Raw genomic sequence first — 18,221 nt, forward strand, 5'->3', positions numbered from 1 at the left:
GCATGCATGAAACCAGTGCATGCACCCGTTTTCACTACAGGTCACTACACCAGGTCAACCCTATGGTAGGCCCTCTCAGCCCAGAGGGCAAGGTGCAGGTACCTGTGTCTGAAGGCACCTCTGTACTAGCAGACTAGGTCACTACCTATGTCTAGCTACATAATGTTAACTCCGAACCTGGGATGTTTGGTATCAAACATGTCAGAATCATACCCCAATACTGTTGCAAGTATTGGAAGTATGATTCCATGAACTCTGAGGGCTCCTCAGAGGACCCTCAGCATTGCTACCACCAGTCTTACAGGGTTTTCTGGCAGCCAAGCTGCTGTCACCCATCAGACAGGTTTCTGCCCTCCTGCTGCTTGATCTGATCAAGCCCAGGAAGGCAAACAAAGGATTTCCTTTGGAAGATGGAGGTAACACCCTCTCCCTTTGGAAATAGGTGTGACTGGCTTGGGGGGAGTAGCCTCCCCAAGCCACTGGTTTTGCTTTGAGGGGCACATTTGGTGCCCTCCGTGCATAAACCAGTCCACACTGGTTCAGAGACCCCCAGTCCAGACTCTTGATAGGTGCTTACATGGTCAGGTGACCAGTCCCCTTTTCAGGGCTATTTAGGCTCTCTCTCTTTGGTGGGTTCTCAGATTCAGCTTGCAAGGTTCCAGCAGGACTCCTCTGCAATCTTCACTTTGACTTCTGGCCTCCGGAACTGCGACTGGAACCTCCAGGACCAGACAAGCTGCTTCCATAAAGAAAGGACCCTTCAGTAACATTATTTCCAGGGTTCCTTCCAGCTTTGCAACACTTTCCTCGCTGTGCATCCGCAGAAGACTGCAACTCTTCAGTCTTCACAAGAAGAAGAAGGAATCTTCCTTGGAGCGAAGGAGTCACTCCCTTGCAACTGCAGGCACCTACAACAAGCGACGACCTGCTGCGTGGATCCCCTCTCCTGCTGGGCTGCAAGGATCCTGCATCACGAGTGGTGGTTCGGATTAGTCCTCTTGGTCCTCTCTGCCAGCTGTCCAACCTTGGTGGAGGTAAGCCTTTGCCTTCCCACGCAGGACAGTACCCTTGTGCACCGTGTCTCTTGCAGCTGTCAAGGCTTGTTTGCATCTCCTCCAAGGGATCGTCAGGCGACATGTAGCTTCAGCGGCCAGCACTCCATCCTGCAAAGCACAGCCTCCTGTGTGGTTCTCCTGTGGAGTGGGATCCAATTTAGTAGTGCTGTGTGGGCTCCTTCTGCGACTCCTGTGTCCCATCCTATGGGACTCCTGTGGGTGCTGCCTCTGCTCCTGCGGACTCTCTGCAACGCTGAGGGTTCCCTGGGACTCCCCCTTTTGGGTTGAGTCCTCCTGGGCCTTGCTGGTCCCGGCAGCACTTGTTTTCCACTAACTGCGAGTTGGCATTTGCCAAGATTTGTTGGTGGAACTCCTGCACTGACACCCGTCTGCAATCTTCCTTCCAGCGAGGGACATCTTCTGTATCCATCAGGAACTCTTCCTCGGCTCCAGGGCTGTAGTGCTGACCTGTTCCTCATTACCATCGACCAACTCCTGCATCCACAGGTGGGTGGGTAGTATCTCCTACTCCTCCTGGACTCCACTGTGACTCTTGGACATGGTCCCCTCTCTCCAAAGGTCTTCTTTCTTCAGGAATCCACTGCAGGTTTTCTTGCAGTCTTCTCTGGGTGTCCTCTTTTCCTCCTTTTGGGTGGTTTGGGGAAAATCCAGTGTTTTACTTCTGCATTCCTGGTCACTGGGTGGTACTGTATAACTTACCTCTGTGGTTTTTTAGTACTCCCAGCCACCTCTACATATTTTACTTACCTAGGTGGGGCTACCTTGCTTGGATTCAATTTGTTTAGTTTATGGTTTGTGCTCCCCTAGGGTTACTATTGGTTATTGCTATTAGGGTCACTATTGGTTTTTGCTATTTGCATTGTTTTCTAACCTTCACTATGCCTATTTCTTATTGCTAGTGTATATATTTAGTGTATTCCTTACCTCCTACGGGTGGGTCACCTGTCTAGTATTTTGTGGTGATTTGTGCCAAAAATAAAGTACCTTTTTCTTTCATGTGTGTAAGTGTTGTGCGACTACAGTGGTATTGCATGAGATATGCATGTCTCCTAGATAAGCCTTGGCTGCTCATCCACAGCTAATTCTAGAGAGCCTGGCTTCAAGACACTGCCTACACTTCAATAAGAGGGGATACCTGAACTTGGTATAAGGTGTAAGTAGGATAAGTTACTTACCTGTAAATCCTAGTTCTCTTCCAGGGGTATCCTCATCAAAGTCATAAACATTGAATATTCCCGCCCTTGTGCAGGGACCCCGGAGCATATATAAAATACACACATATTATACATGTGTAAAACAGCAATGCAGGCTATAATGTTAAAACAGGCTAAAATGCTTTATTTCTATGAAGTTTTTTTTTTTTTTTTTTTTATATTATAAAATTACAATAGAGAATAAATATCTACGCAAGCCCCCAAAACTGGGCTTAGGGAAGCAAGCAGCAGTAAACTTTAGAGAAAAAGAGAAAAAAACTGCATTGAAAAACAATGGAGCATTCTTAGCCAATAGGCTGCATGCAGGTTAACACAGGAGAACCATAAAAACTTTGGCACCGTGCCTTTAAGACCCTGAGCACCTCCAGTATCCCACCATGCCTCAGGGGTGAAGGAAAGGTGACAGTTGGTTCACAGTTAGGTCAGTTCTTTTTACGGTGACAATCTGTGTAACTGATTCAAAATACAGTCTGTTCTGCACTTCTAGGAGACGTGCGTCCGGGGAGGAGGGTGGGTTGTTTATGACTTTGATGAGGATACCCCTGGAAGAGAACTAGGATTTACAGGTAAGTAACTTATCCTTCTCTTCCAGGGGATCCTCATCAATAGTCATAAACATTGAATAGATTAGCAAGCCCATCCCTAAACCCTGCGGACTGTCCGATAGAAGTGCAGGAATAGATACATATTATGCAAATAAATTTCTCAGAGAGGCCTGCCCCACTTGGGCATCCGCTCTTGCATCTGAGTCTAAACAGTAATGTCTAGTAAACGTATGCACAGACTTCCATGTAGCAGCCTTACAAATCTCAAATATTGGAACATTGTTAAGGAGAGCAGCAGTAGCCGCTTTTCCTCTTGTGGAATGCGCTTTAGGCCTCGCTAGTAATTGTTTATTAGCTAGCTGGTAAGTAGTAACAATACAAGAAACTATCCATCTTGATATCGTTCGTTTAGATGCTGCCTCTCCTGTCCTCAAATGACCATAATTTACAAACAAGCGGTTAGAGTGTCTAATCGATTTTGTCTTATCCAGATAAAATTTCAGCACTCTTTTCAAGTCTAAGGAGTGCAATGCTTTCTCTGCCGGAGTCTCCGGATTGGGAAAGAAAGTCGGTAAAGATATAGGCCCTCATTCTGACCTTGGCGGTCTTTTCGCAAGACCGCTGAGTTACCGCCGCGGTGAAGACCGCCGACCGCGGCGGTGTGCCGCTGTGCGCATTCTGACCGCTGGGAGCGTTCCGCCGGAAAACCGCCAGCAGCCACACTGGCGGTCGGCGGGAAAGTGGAGACTGGTCAACCTCCACCGCCACGCCAGCAGAACACCGCCCACAGAATTACGACCCACATTTCTGTGTGGCGGTCTTCTGTTGGCGGTCTTCTGTTGGCGGTCACGTCCCTATGGCTCCCGTCGCCTCCCGGAGGACCAACGCACAAGGTAAGTTGATCGTCCGTGAGGGGAGGGGGTGGGGGGGTGTTGTGTGATGTGGGCGTGCATGGGGGTGTGCGTGTGAGTGTGTAGAGTGGGTGTGTGAGTGCGTGTATGCGGGCGGGGGGTGCTGCTGTGTCTATGGGTAATGTGTGCTGTTCGGCAGGTGCGCATGTCGGCATGTATGTGTGCGGGTATGTGTCCCCGTTGTGTATGTGTGTGTAGGGGGCGTGTATATGTGCATGTTGGGGGTGTGTGCATGTCGGGGTACATGTATGTGCATGTCGGGGTGGGGGTGGGGAGGGGGTTCGTACCACCTCTGGGGGGTGGCAGGGGGGTGGAGGGTGTGGGGGGAGGACTCGGGTGGGTAGTGGGGGGTGGGGGAGACCCCTATCAGTGCCAGGGAAGGAATTCCCTGGCCCCGATAGTGCTTACCGCCATGGTTCGCACGGCGGTTCCCGCCCGCAAGAAACCGCGGCGGTAGGCAGGGTCATAATACCCTTGGCGGTCTTGGGACGACCGCCGGGCCGGAGTGCGCAAACTCCAGCCCCGCGGTCATGACCGCCGCGGCGGTCGGAGTGGAGAAGTAGCGGTCGGTCGCGGCGGGGACCGCCGCGGTCAGAATGCCATTTTTAATACCGCCGGTCTGTTCGCGGTCCGACCGCCGTCTCTCCGCCGACCGCCAGGGTCAGAATGAGGGCCATAGTCTGATTGATATGGAATTCTGACACCACCTTCGGAAGGAAAGATGGGTGAGTTCGCAGAACCACTCTATTGTCATGAAAAACCGTGTACGGTTCTTTGGAAGACAAAGCCTGGATTTCGCTGACCCTCCTCGCTGAAGTAATGGCCACTAGAAAAGCCGTCTTCCACGTAAGGTGTTGTAAAGAGGCCTTATGTATAGGTTCAAAAGGAGGGCCCATAAGTTTTGTCAATACTATGTTCAGTTCCCATGGAGGAGAAGGTCTCCGAAGGGGAGGAAAAACTTTTTTCAAACCTTCTAAGAAATCCTTGACTACAGGTTCCGTAAAGAAGGATTCCTGAGAAGGTGACTTGCGATAGGCTGTAATAGCAGACAAATGTACCTTAATAGATTATACCTGCAGACCGGACTTTGCTAGATGAAGCAAATAGGACAGTATGACATCCTCCTGAGCCCGTATGGGATTATGACCCTGTTGACAGCACCATATGTAGAATCTCTTCCACTCAAAAGCGTAAGAACGCCGCGTGGAAGGCCTTTTGGACTCTTTCAAGATGTTCATGCACTCCTGTGAGAGCCCTAGGTGCCCATACTGCAGGAATTCAGGAGCCATGCTGTTAAGCTCAGAGAGGGTAGGTTGGGATGTAGAATTCTGCCCTCCATTTTGCTCAGAAGATCCGGTCTGCACAGCAGCCTCCTGTGAGGTTTTTCTGACAGGTTGAGGAGATCTGTGAACCAGAATTGACGGGGCCATTGTGGCGCTATGAGAATCATTCTGGTTCTGGATCTGTAAAGTTTGTTGATCACTGCCGGTATGAGGGGAATCGGCGGAAAATCGTAGAGAAATATCCCTGACCAGTCGATCAACAGGGCATTCCCTCGAGATCCCGGACGGTAGAACCTGGATGCGAAGTCTGGGCATTTCTTGTTTACTTCGTCTGCGAAGAGATCCAGTTGAGGCCGACCCCATTGCGCGAAGATGTATTCTGCGACTTCGCCGTGTAGGACCCAATCGTGAGCGTCCTCTAGGTGTCTGCTCAGAAAATCTGCTTCCACGTTTTGCTGACCTGGCAGGTGGACCGCTGTAAGTGACATTCCTCTGGCCAGGAGCCAATGCCATATCGCTTGGGACTCTCGAGATAGGGGTAGGGATCTCGTTCCCCCCTGTTTGTTCAAATAATACATCGTGGTTGTATTGTCCGTTTGTATTAGGAGAGTTTTCCCCTGAATTAGTGGTATGAAAGACTTGAGAGCCAGATGGACCGCTCTGAGTTCTAGCAGATTGATGTGGTACTGCTTTTCCTTGTCTGACCACAGGCCCTGAGCTTGAAGGGGACCCAGATGAGCCCCCCATCCCTGAAGAGACGCATCCGTTACTAGGGTGTCGGATGGAAGTACCTGGTGAAACGGAGCACCCACTGACAGGTGAGGTCTGTGCATCCACCATCTCAATGATTGAAGGGCTACCGCCGGTAGTCGCACTCTGTCCTCCCAGCGACCTGTCCTTTGGCTCCAGTTGCTCTCCAATGCCTCTTGGAGGGGCCTCATGTGGAGTCTGGCATTTGGGACAATAAAAATGCATGATGCCATGGAGCCCAGCAGCGATGTCACCTGACGTGCCGTAGGTGCGTTGGCTCTCAACAGGTCCTGACACTTCCTGTCTATTGAGGATAGTCGTTCCTCCGAAGGATACACTCTTTGGAGCTCTGTGTTTATGATAGCTCCCAGGTAGTGAAGGTTCTGTGTTGGACTCAAGGTTGACTTTTGGTAATTGACCTGAAGACCTAGAGACTCGCAAACTCCGAGCACAAAGTCCCGATGGCTTCTCGCCTGCTCCGGAGAAGAAGCCTTCAGTAACCAGTCGTCCAGGTATGGATATATGAATATCTTTTGTTTTCGAAGATGCGCCGCCACCACTGCCATACATTTCGAGAAGACGCGTGGGGCAGATTTCAGGCCAAATGGTAGAACTCTGAACTGGTAATGCTGTAACGCTACTTGGAAGCGCAGGGATTTTCGTTTGGGAGCTATTGGGATGTGAAAATACGCATCCTGTAGGTCGATGGAGCACATCCAGTCTCCCAGCTGTAGCTGAGGGAAAATCTGGTGAAGTGCCAGCATCCTGAACTTCTGTTTCCTTATATATTTGTTCAGCAGCCGTAGGTCCAGAATTGGCCTGAAAACGCCCTCTTGACCCTTCTTACGCCACCAGAAAGTAACGGGAGTAAACCCCCTTTCCTCTGTGCGAAGGTGGAACCTTTTCTATGGCATTCTTTTTTAGGAGGGCGAGAGCCTCTTTGCGCAGCAGGCTGAGATGAGATGGATTGCCTTTGGTTGGAGGCAAGTGTGGTGGAGGCTGTTTGAAAAGAAGAGAGTAGCCATGTTCGACAATATTGAGCACCCATTTGTCTCTTGTGATAGAGTGCCACTCGTGAAGATAAGCTGTAATACTTCCCCCCACCGGAGTGGTGTATAGTGTCGAGGGAAGCGAGATCTCATTGTTTGGTGGGTGCTTTCGGAGTGGACTGCTGAGGTCTACTTGACCCTCGCTCCGTTGTGTTCCTTCGCTGAAAAAGAGGGCGTCCCTGTCGTTGCTGTGACCTTTGGGACCAGTGAGGGGTTTGAACCCTCTGCTGGAAAGGGCGCCTGTCATAAGGCCTGTACCTCCACCTGAAATCTTTCTTTCTTTCCAGGCCCACCTCCCTCATGGTATCCACCTCGGTCTTCATGCGGGCCATTTCCTCGTCTGCATGGGCACCAAATAGAAAGTTCCCGGCGAATGGGAGATTCAGGATGCGTTGTTGTGCTTCCTGCTTTAAACCAGTGAGCCTCAGCCAGGAAGACCTCCTTGCACAGATTCCATGCGCGTACCCATGTGCAGCTAAATCCGCCCCATCTGCTGCCGCGCTGATAACCTGGTTGGATACCAGGCATCCTTCTTGCAGGATCTCTTGGAAATCTTGTCTGTCCTCTCTGGGCAGTTTCTCTGTAAATCTATTGAGAGAGTCCCACAGAGAACGATCATACCTACCCAGGAGTGCAGAAGCACTGGAGACTTTTATTGCTGAAGCCGCCGTCCCGCACATCTTTCTCCCCAGAGAGTCTAGATGCCTGCTCTCTTTATCCGGGGGAACCGTGGATGATGATGCCACCGAGTGAGTCTTTCGGGCTGCGGCTAATATTACTGAGTCCGGTGGCGGATCCTTCCTTAGGAACAGAGTGTCTTGTTCGGGAGCCTTGTATTTTTTGAGAATCTTAGCCGGGGCAGATTTGAGCGAGGCTGGGGCCAGAAAAGTGTCCATGGTTGGCTGCAACAAACCAGGCACTAGAGGCAGCAGCTTTTTTGATGCTGATCTCTGTTGTAGAGTCTCAAAGATGACTGATGAGGAGGTAGATGGCTCTGGAACTTCTATGTTTAGTTTCTGCGCTCCTCTCAGCAGCACCTCGTTAAACGTGGTAATGTCATCCACCGGTGAGACCCTAGCAGGTGGTGAATCTGTTAGGGTGGGTGAATAACGCCCGACAGATGATCCTGAAGACGACCAAGAGGGTGATCTTCTTCGTGAACGAGACCTGGATCGTCGTTGAGAACGAGACCTGCTGCGAGACGCTGTAGCAGAGCGCCCAGGTCTCGCGGCCGGTTGACGAGGAGCAGAACGAGCCCGTCCTGCCCTTGCTGTCGGTGATGGCGTTCTTGGTAGGGAGGCAGTAGGCGAGTACATTCGCGAATATTGCGAATCTGGAGAGGCCGCTGGTCTGTTAAGGCTCTCCAGCCATCTTGGAGATAGATTGATGGGCGAGACATGCCCAGATGATGCTGCTCTTGACCGAGAAGAGTCGCTCGGTATGGAGACCACTGGAGATGGTGCAGCCTTGTCTGGCGTGGGGCGATGTTCTACTCCCTGCGGGACAGGTAAAACCTGTGTCGACGTCGATGGCTGAGTCGACGTCGAAGGGCGCCCCACCGGTTGCTCATGCCTCGACGTTGAGTGTCTCGACGTTGAGTGTCTCGACGTTGAGTGTCTCGACGTCGAACGGCGATCTTTGTACCTCGACCTGCTCGCCGTCGTGTGCCTCGACGTGGAGCGGTGGGAAGCCGACGGCGGATGTCTCTCATGCTGTCGTGGCGATTTCGACATCGTGTCTCTTGACGTCGGGGGGCGCACAGCCTTTGGCGGCGACCGGGCACGCCGGCGATGGCTCGACGTCGATCGGCGGGCTGCCGTCGACGGAGACCTGCCCCTGCGATGGTGTTCCCTCGACGCCGTCTCCTTCGACGTCGGGTGTGTCACCGTCGACGGCGATCTATGCCGGTGAGACGGTGGTAGCGACGACGTCGACGGGGAACAAACAGGTACTTTCCTACCTGCTGACGTCGACCTAGCCATTCTCTCCTGAGAATGGCCTGCTGGTTGTCTGGGAAGTGAAGAGGACGATGTTTTCTGCCTCTCCTGAAGCCCATGCAGCCTGATCTTTTATCTGTCTTTCAGAGTCCTCTTTGACATATTCTTGCAGTGCTTACAAGTGTCAGGGCAGTGACTCTGAGGCAGGCACACTATACACAGAGAGTGTGGGTCTGACTGGGCCTTCTTCTTCCCACAAGCAGGGCATTTGACAAAAAGTGAAGGCATTTTTCTGTCAGGAAAAAACTGCCAAGCTCAGACAAAGATGTTATTTGTCGAATGAAAAAGGAAAAAACGCTTTTTTAAAGGATTTTTCTGAGAAAAACTCAGAAAAACTGAGAGCTCAATGCTCCAGGATCCTCTCAGAAGAAGCCGGAAAAAAGAACTGACCTAACTGTGAACCAACTGTCACCTTTCCTTCACCCCTGAGGCATGGTGGGATACTGGAGGTGCTCAGGGTCTTAAAGGCACGGTGCCAAAGTTTTTATGGTTCTCCTGTGTTAACCTGCATGCAGCCTATTGGCTAAGAATGCTCCATTGTTTTTCAATGCAGTTTTTTTCTCTTTTTCTCTAGGGTTTACTGCTGCTTGCTTCTCTAAGCCCAGTTTTGGGGGCTTGCGTAGATATTTATTCTCTATTGTAATTTTATAATATTAAAAAAAAAAAAAAAAACTTCATAGAAATAAAGCATTTTAGCCTGTTTTAACATAATAGCCTGCATTGCTGTTTTACACATGTATAATATGTGTGTATTTTATATATGCTCCGCGGTCCCCGCACAAGGGCGGGAATATTCAATGTTTATGACTTTAATGAGGATGCCCTGGAAGAGAACCATAGGTACCCACCACACACAAGACCAGCTTCCTACACTGCTGGTGTAGTGGTGGGATAAGCACTTGCAATTGCCTTAGCACTCTGTCACCTGGTACTTTACACAGGAAAGACAACGTAATAGCTAGGGATATACACAAACACCTAGTGTCTGGACATAGGCCCTCATTATGACCCTGGCGGTCTACTGAGCTGCAGGGCCATGGTGGTGGTCTCACCGCCGACAGGCTGGCGGTGAAGACCGCCACATTATGAGTGTGGCAGGTTGGCCTATCCAACTTTGGTGGAGGTAAGCATTTGTCTTCCCACGCAGGACAGTACCCCCATGCACCGGGTCTCTTGCAGCTGCCAAGGCTTGTTTGCATCTCCTCCAAGGGATCTTCAGGCGACATGTAGCTCCAGCCCCCAGCACTCCATCCTGCAAAGCACAGCCTTCTGCGTGGTTCTCCTACGGCGTGAGGTTTTCTTTTACTCCTAACCTCCCTTTACCTTTCCCCTTCTCTAAACCCTGAATATACCCTTACCTCTAATCACCCCTAAGTCCTAAAATTACTCATACCCCTCTTTAGCTCAAGCCACCCCTTAGCTCTTAATCTAACCTTACCTCCCTTTACCCTATACTCACCTATAAACCCTAACTTTACCTTTACTTACCTCTATTCACTCTCACCCTCTAAAATAACCTTACCTCCCTTTATCTGTTTCCACCCCTAAACCATTATCTACTCCTAAATCTGCCTGTCCCTTAACCCTAAAATGACACTTACTTCTCTTTACCTCTATCAAGGCTCTCATTCAGTGCAGGAGCAGAGTGACAACATTTTCCAATGCCACCCCATCCAATAACCCTCCTTCACCCAATTATTCCTCTGGTGTGACCGAAAGGTTTGAAGGGAGGTAAGGGGTTGGGGATAAAAGAAGGGACAGTTAATCGTCTTCTGTTTCTTCCTGCGAGCACCTCTGGCTATTTGATTTAGTAGCTTAGGCCTTCTTCTTTAGTACTCCCTAAGTTCAGGAATACACTGTAAAAGAACATTTGTATCAACTATACACTACTATTACTAGTGAATTGTAAAACTCTTATTAACTAAGAAACGCCAAACGTATATCTTAACATACCCCAAGTAACTCAACTGGTTTCCTCCCTTCTGTAGACTTTAGATAGTTATTGAAAAAAATCTATGTTTAATTTTTTAACTTTGCAATATAACTCATTCTTGAGTTATAGTTGTAACACTTATTTCTTTAATAGATTACTAATCAACCTATTAAATATACAATTAATATTTCTCCTTTTTCTTTTAGGAGTACTTGAGGTTACTGATTCTCAGCTAAATGATGATCTTCAGCACAGGAACTCGGTAAGTAAATAATGTCTGATTGTATGGTTAGCTGTACAGTGTTTGCTTCTTTCTGTTGTTTTCTGATGCTTAATTGCCCTCTTCTTTTGTGTGCTAAAGGCTACTGGGCACTCTCTTTAGAAGTAAATATTCAGGATGTTGCTCTTCAAGGTTTATTGTAAGTTTGTTTCTGCCGAAAATGTGCGGTAGTAACCAAGCGTGAGGAAACGCTTAATGACTCCGCCTCTACAAATACGGTAACACTTCTTTCAGGGAGAAAACAAGATACTTACCTGTAACTACGGTTATCCAGTATTGGTATCTTTCATAGATTCATATGCTTGAATCATCTCCGTTGTCGAAGTGGGAGTCCCACGATACCTTAGAAAAGCAGTAATTAAAAAATAACCATAGGCTATAATGCTAGCATACTTAAACATATAGCCTATACATGTTCTTTTGAAAAAAGAACCAAATCTGACCTACGACCAATCATACGTCAGCACCCTCGAGAAAACTCCTAAGAGAGCCTCCTTCCCTCAGATTTTCAAGCGCTAGAGTAAAGAATATACACTGAAACGGAAGGTGAGCCTCACAGGGAAGGAGGGTGGGTCGCATGTGAATCTATGAAAGATACCAAAAATGGATAACTGTAGTTACAGGTAAGTAAATTGTTTTCTTATCCAGTACTGGATCTTTCACATGCTTGAATCTGATTAGCCAGCATTACTCAAAATAGCTGTTATGTCCATAGTAGATGGTGGGTGTAGCCATATCAGTTCATATAAACAATCCTACTAATACAAGAATTGTAAATATATATAATATATATTCAAATAGTAATTGCATAGTGATTATACACAATTATAAAGCAAGTTAAACACATATGTATGCAGCATTATATGAGCAAGAAATCAAAGGAAATTAAATTCTAATGAGGTTCACCTTAATGAAACTGATGACACAGAACAGCCTGTCCCACAACTGAATCGCTGCATTGTACCGATTCCAAACAGTAATGCTGCACGAAAGAATGAGTAGTCTTCCATGTTGCAGCTGGGCATATCCTGTCTAAGACGATGCCTTGAAACAGAGCAGCTGCAGAGTGTGCTTTAGGTCAGTTGGTTAGCGGTTTTCCAGTCTTTGTATGACAAAACTGAATGGTGAATGCAATCTATTGGGCTTTTGTTACTTTAGTGACTCCTGTACCCTGACTACATTGGCCATAAGAGACTAGTAGTTGGTCTGTCTTACGGAAATGTTTGGTACGCTGGAGGTAGAATTTCAAACATTGTTTGATATCCAGTCTGTGGAGAGATTTTTTGGCTACGGTGGATGGGTTTTGAAAGAAGGTTCTCAATATAATTGGTTTGTTTAAGTGAAAAGATGAAGGCACCTTCGGAATATATCTTGGGTTCATTCTGAGAAGAACAAAATCATTTGAGAGAGTTAAAAACGGCTCCTTGGTGGTAAATGCCTGTATGTCACGGACTCTCCTAGTAGAAGTAAGTGCAAGGAGAGTTGCCACCTTCCATGTGAAAAACGTAAGTTCTGCTCTGTGTATGAGTTTGAATGGCGCTTTCATTAATTGAGAAAGGATGATGTTTAGATGCCATTGAGGAGGAGGTGGTTGCATCGGAGGAAAAGTGCAAAACAGTCCTTTCATAAACAGTTTTATGAGCCTGGATGAACCTAACGAAAGTGTATTTGTAGAACATCTCTATGAGGATATTGCTGCCAGGTGAACCTTAACTGAGGCATACCTAAGCCTGATCTTGGGTAGAGCAAGGAGGTATGATTTAATTTGCTCTGGTAGAGCCTCCAACGGGTGCACATTGTTTTGTCGGCACCAAATACAAAATCTTCGCCACTTGAGCCTGTAGGTCTTGTTTGTACTCTCAGCCCGCGCTCTCGAAAGAATTACTCTGCATTCCTGATCAATGATAATGCCCTGGAATGCATAGAAGTCAGAAGCCATGCGTGCAATTGGAGAGAGGCTGGTTCCAGAAGAAGTATCTGCCCTTGGTTCTTCGTTAGTAGGTTCTGTTTGCTGGGAAGCCATATGGGATTGGCCATCAACAGGAGAATTAGTTCTGTGTACCAATACTGTCTGGGCCACCTGGCTTCTATGAGTATGAGCCGGCAACCCTCTGTTTTCATCTTCTTAAGAAGTCTGAGGATCATTGGGAAGGGGGGAAAGCCAGATGCAAAGATCCCAGACCATCGCATCGAAAGAGCATTCCCCCATGAACCCGGGAGTGGAAATCCAGTCGTCCCCAGCATCGAAAGATCTTGTCTACTTCCTTCTGATTGAGTTCCCATTCGTGACAACAGTCGTCTGTCCTGCTGAGTGAGTCTGCAAGGAAGTTGTTGATACCCAGTACGTGTTCCGCTCTCAGAGATATTTTGTGAAGAGTGAGCCATTTCCAGAGAGCTTGGGCTTCTGTTGAGAGGGAGAGAGATAGTGTTCCTCCCTGTTTGTTGACTAATACATGCTTGATGTGTTGTCCATACGGATCACCAACAAGGATCCTGAAATCAGAGGAAGGGAAGCTTCAGAGTAAGAGAGAATGCTTTCAACTCCAAAAGATTTATGTGCATCTTCTTCTTAGAATCAAACCATTTCCCTTTAGCGCACCTGTCTTGTAAATGACCTTCCCATCCTTCCAAAGAAGCGTCCGTTGTTAAGATGAATCAAAGGATTCCTTCAACCCTGCAACAGCATGAAGACTCTGCTCCTGAAAGGTGATCTCTGCTGTGCTGATCCATCAGAACCGACGCACTGATGCAGCTGCGCTGATCAGAACCAGCTCATTTCAACCCAACAACAACATTTAACCCATCTTCAGCACTGCTTAACACAGAAGCTTCCCAGAGTGCACAGCGCGATAACGACGCATTGTTCATCTTCAGTGCTGCTTGACGCCGAAGATTTCCTGAATGTGCGGCCTCACGACAACAAAGGGCCTGCATTACTAAGTTGTTCGATGATGAAGCCTTCACGGACTGCGTGGATTGGAACCGACGCATCGCCTCCATTCATGAGATCGGCAAGACACATCGACACATTGCGTCTTCTGCTCCATGCATCGAGTCTGCGCCATCGAGCTTCCTCCATCCAAGGTACTTTTTCAGTGGGGCTTGCATGAGTCCTGTAGTCAGCCTACCCTCCATTGCGGTTGGCCTGAACTGTGTATTTACCCCAGTCAAGCGCAACCTCAAGGAACCTTTAAGTGTTTTTGACTTCTGAGCACTACTTTTTGATTTATTCTTTAAAAAATCATATTTTCAGTTCTACTTTTGGATTTTTGTTGTTTTGGTCATGTTTTATTCATAATAATATAATCTATTTTTCTAACCCTGTGTGAAATATTTTTGATGTTTTCATTGTGTTACTGTGTGAGTGTGTGTGTTGAGCAAATAATTTACACACTGCCTCTTTACATAAGCCTGACTGCTCCATGCCAAGCTACTAGAGGGTGAGCACAGGTTATCTCTAAGTGTTTATCTGGCTTACTCTGACTAGAGTGGTGGTTCCTGCTTGTACAGGCTGCATATTTTGGCAACCAGAAACCCCAGGTCTAAAAGTGGTGTAATGCAAAATGATGGAGCCCACCGCAGAATGTGAATAAGGGCCCTTTAGTCTCATCTATCTCACAGATAGTCTTGGGCTAAATGGTTTGACGGCCTCTTGAAGGGTTGCAGGTCCCCTGGACCACAGGGGCCCGCATTACACTATTGGATCAATTCTGGTACACCCCAGGCCCTTTGTTGACTTATATCTATTACTCACTGATGCAACAAATAGAAATTATATTAATTATAAACCTATTTTTACTTTAGGCACCTTTCAATATAAAAATATATCTAGTGCATCAGGCTTTAACCAATCATGAAAGAAAGAAATTTGAGCTAATGCCAACCTGGGCCTTTGGAACAAAGCCAAACATTCATTAACACGATCATTCTGTACTTTTATTCCCATAATGAACAGGCTAGGTGTGTAGGTCACAGTTCCAACTCCAAGCTGGTAATGTATTTCTAATAAAAATCAATACATGTAAAAGATGTTAATGTAACGCAGTCTTACTGTCTTTCCATGCTTGCCATTTCCTGATTGTCTTCTTTAACCTATAAAGACATATAAAGGCAAAAGCCTCTGCTGTTACAGTGAACTGCTTAACAATTATCAACTACAAACAAAAGCAATCTAAACATACATGTTTTCATCCATACCTGTTTCAGTAATTTCTCTCTCTCTTCTTGTGGAGAGCCCATGCTTTTGTCCTCAGCAATCATTTGATCCCGGCGACATACAAGGTCATGAAGCTTTTCGTACAGTGCTACAGCTTCCTGTTTAACCTGGGAGTGTGCAATTTCCTGTAAACAAAGTAATATGATGAACATCAATAACTATGATTGGAAAATAAACGAATGTTCCATACCATGAATAGTAACTCTAATATTCCTAGTCCCGAGTTACGTCTAATATTCAGACTGGAACCGCTTGAGTTTGATATTTAAGGGACCACAATCTATGTATACAGATATAACCTTGTGATGACAATTGTGGTCTCACATGCCCTCCATTCCTATAATAAGCTGAGGCCAATGATCATACAAATGTGTCCCTCATTCCTACAATCTTGTGAGGCCAAAGACCATGCACAAGCGTCCCGCTTATTTCTATAAACTTCTCAAACCAACTGCCACACATGTGTCTCTCGCTCATAAAATCTTGTGAGGCCAGTGAACCAAGCACACGTGTCCCTCATTCTTGACCCTTCTACAGTCACAAACGTACACGCAGTGACTGTGTTGTCAGGTTCTCTATTGTAACAATATAACCAGAAAGAAATACCGATTGATTTGCACATAAATCTGGTAGTCAGTTATGTGAATGAGCCCATGGACCAGAGGAATTAGAGCATCTACTATTACACAATAGAGCACACACAAAAAGGCAATTTAGGGGATTCATTTTCATCTTTAATCAGACAAAGATATAAATGTAGTGCTATATTGTTTAATTCTTTGCTAATGTCTTTAAAATCTAACACCCGAGAAACTGAAAGGTTCACCTAGAGATGGGTATTTTTTGCAGCGATTAATCATGGAAAATCAGCATTTGGAGGGAAAGGAAGCAGGCAAAACAGCTTGGACAAGAGATGAGGTTTTCAAGTAATGATCAGAAATGTGTTTCTTGTTGCGTCACTCCATAGCCTGACAACAGTGCATGCTATACACATCAAATTATAGCCTTGGACATGTCTAAAGTTCAGGATCACAATGAAGATCCCTAGAACGAAAGTGTAAGTGTCGGTAGAAAGGCCAGGCAAAGAGAGTTAAAGACACTGCTCTACAGAGCTCAGGCCATGACAGAAACTTTCTAATCTATGCTTATTTGGATACGTGTTTGGCGGCAATGGAGTTAATCTGGGGAATATTACAGATGCAGAATAAGCATGTAGTTGCGCCGGAGTGTCTGCTCTTAGTTTTTCACGTCTGCAGGATAGACTTTCTTGTATTTTCATTGTTAGCTAGCAGGCAAACACATTGCTCCCTGCTTATATTTCAAGTAAATTACGTTTTGTCACCTGTGCACAAAAAAATGTTCCCTAAAGATTCTAAAGGGAACATTTCCGTCCGGTTTCCGAGCCAACCACAGCACCGAGACCGCCCTCATCGCAGCCACCGACGACATCAGATCCCTGCTCGACAACGGGGAAACAGCTGCCCTCATCCTCCTGGACCTCTCTGCAGCGCTCGACACAGTCTGCCACCGCACACTGATACAGCGCCTCAGCAACACCGGAATCCAAGAAAAGGCATTGGAATGGATCATCTCGTTCCTCGACGGAAGAACCCAGAGAGTCCGCCTCCCCCGTTCTGGTCCACAGCCACCGAAGTCATCTGCGGCGTACCTCAAGGATCCTCGCTCAGCCCCATCTTCTTCAACGTCTACATGAGCCCCCTCGCGGCCATCACACACCAACACAACCTCAACATAATTTCCTACGCCGAAGACACCCAGCTGATCCTCTCCCTCACCAACGACCCCGCCACCGCCAGAGCTAGCCTACACGAAGGAATGAAAGACGTCACCGAGTGGATGAAGAACAGCCGTCTGAAACTGAACTCAGACAAGAAGGAAGTCCTCATCCTGGGATCATCTCCCTCCGCCTGGGACGACTCCTGGTGGCCCCCTGCCCTGGGCACCACCCCCAAGCCAACGGACCACGCACGAAACCTGGGCTTCATCCTGGACTCCTCCCTCTCGATGACCAAACAAGTCAACGCCGTCTCGTCATCCTGTTTCAACACCCTGCGCATGCTCCGAAAGATCTTTCGTTGGATCCCCACCGAAACCAGGAAAACGGTCACCCAGGCGCTCGTCACCAGCCGACTGGACTACGGGAACGCCCTCTACGCAGGAACCACAGCCAAGCTTCAGAAAAGACTCCAGCGCATACAGAACGCCTCCGCACGACTCGTCTTGGACATCCCCCGCCACGCCCACATCTCCGCCCACCTGAGAGACCTGCACTGGCTCCCCGTCAACAAGAGAATCACGTTCAGACTCCGCACACAAGGCTCTCCAAGACCTGGGCCCCAAGTACCTCAACAACCACCTCACCTTCTACAAGCCCAACCGCCAGCTGCGATCGACCAGCCTCGCCCTCGCCGCTGTACCACGCATTCGCAGAACCACCGCCGGAGGAAGATCCTTCTCCTACCTGGCGGCCAAGACATGGAACTCCCTCCCCATCCACCTACGGCAGACCCAGGACCACCTCTCCTTCAGGAAGCAACTCAAGACCTGGCTTTTCGAGCAGTAATGGGCCCCCCCCCCTCTGCAGCGCCTTGAGACCCTTGCGGGTGAGTAGCGCGCTATATAAATTGTTGATTGTATTGTATTGTATTGTATTGTAAAGGTGTTATATGAATAGAAAAAAGATACCACTAGTTAGGTTGTGGTTGAAAAGGAAAACTCCCTTGCATTCTGAAGGGTGGAGTAAAAAACCCTGCTTTCTGTTATTACATCATCTGTTAACAGTGTTTGACACCATTGAACATGAACCCCTACTGAACATCCTATCAACTAAAATAGGACCAGAAGGGAAATTGTTACAATGGTTTCACTCCTTCCTAAAATCAACAGCCCTAGTTGATTTACACAGATTGGAAAAACGCACCTTAATTTACAGGACACCACAAGGAT

At 47.6% G+C, this 18,221-nt stretch overlaps 1 protein-coding gene across 2 annotated transcripts in view; it reads right to left on the reverse strand.

Annotated features, from left to right (window-relative positions):
• The window catches only part of IFT74 (intraflagellar transport 74), a 464,653-nt gene that overhangs the window by 183,434 nt on the left and 262,998 nt on the right, over positions 1-18,221 (reverse strand). For both annotated transcript variants that reach the window (XM_069240788.1, XM_069240779.1), the window contains exons 11-12: positions 15,236-15,379; positions 15,090-15,130 (exon numbers count right to left, since the gene is read on the reverse strand). In XM_069240788.1, the coding sequence (XP_069096889.1) occupies positions 15,090-15,130; positions 15,236-15,379 (185 nt within the window). The remainder of the gene's footprint in view (positions 1-15,089; positions 15,131-15,235; positions 15,380-18,221) is intronic.

The sequence above is a fragment of the Pleurodeles waltl genome, chromosome 1_2, assembly GCF_031143425.1.
Source record: "Pleurodeles waltl isolate 20211129_DDA chromosome 1_2, aPleWal1.hap1.20221129, whole genome shotgun sequence".
NCBI classification, from domain to species: domain Eukaryota; kingdom Metazoa; phylum Chordata; class Amphibia; order Caudata; family Salamandridae; genus Pleurodeles; species Pleurodeles waltl.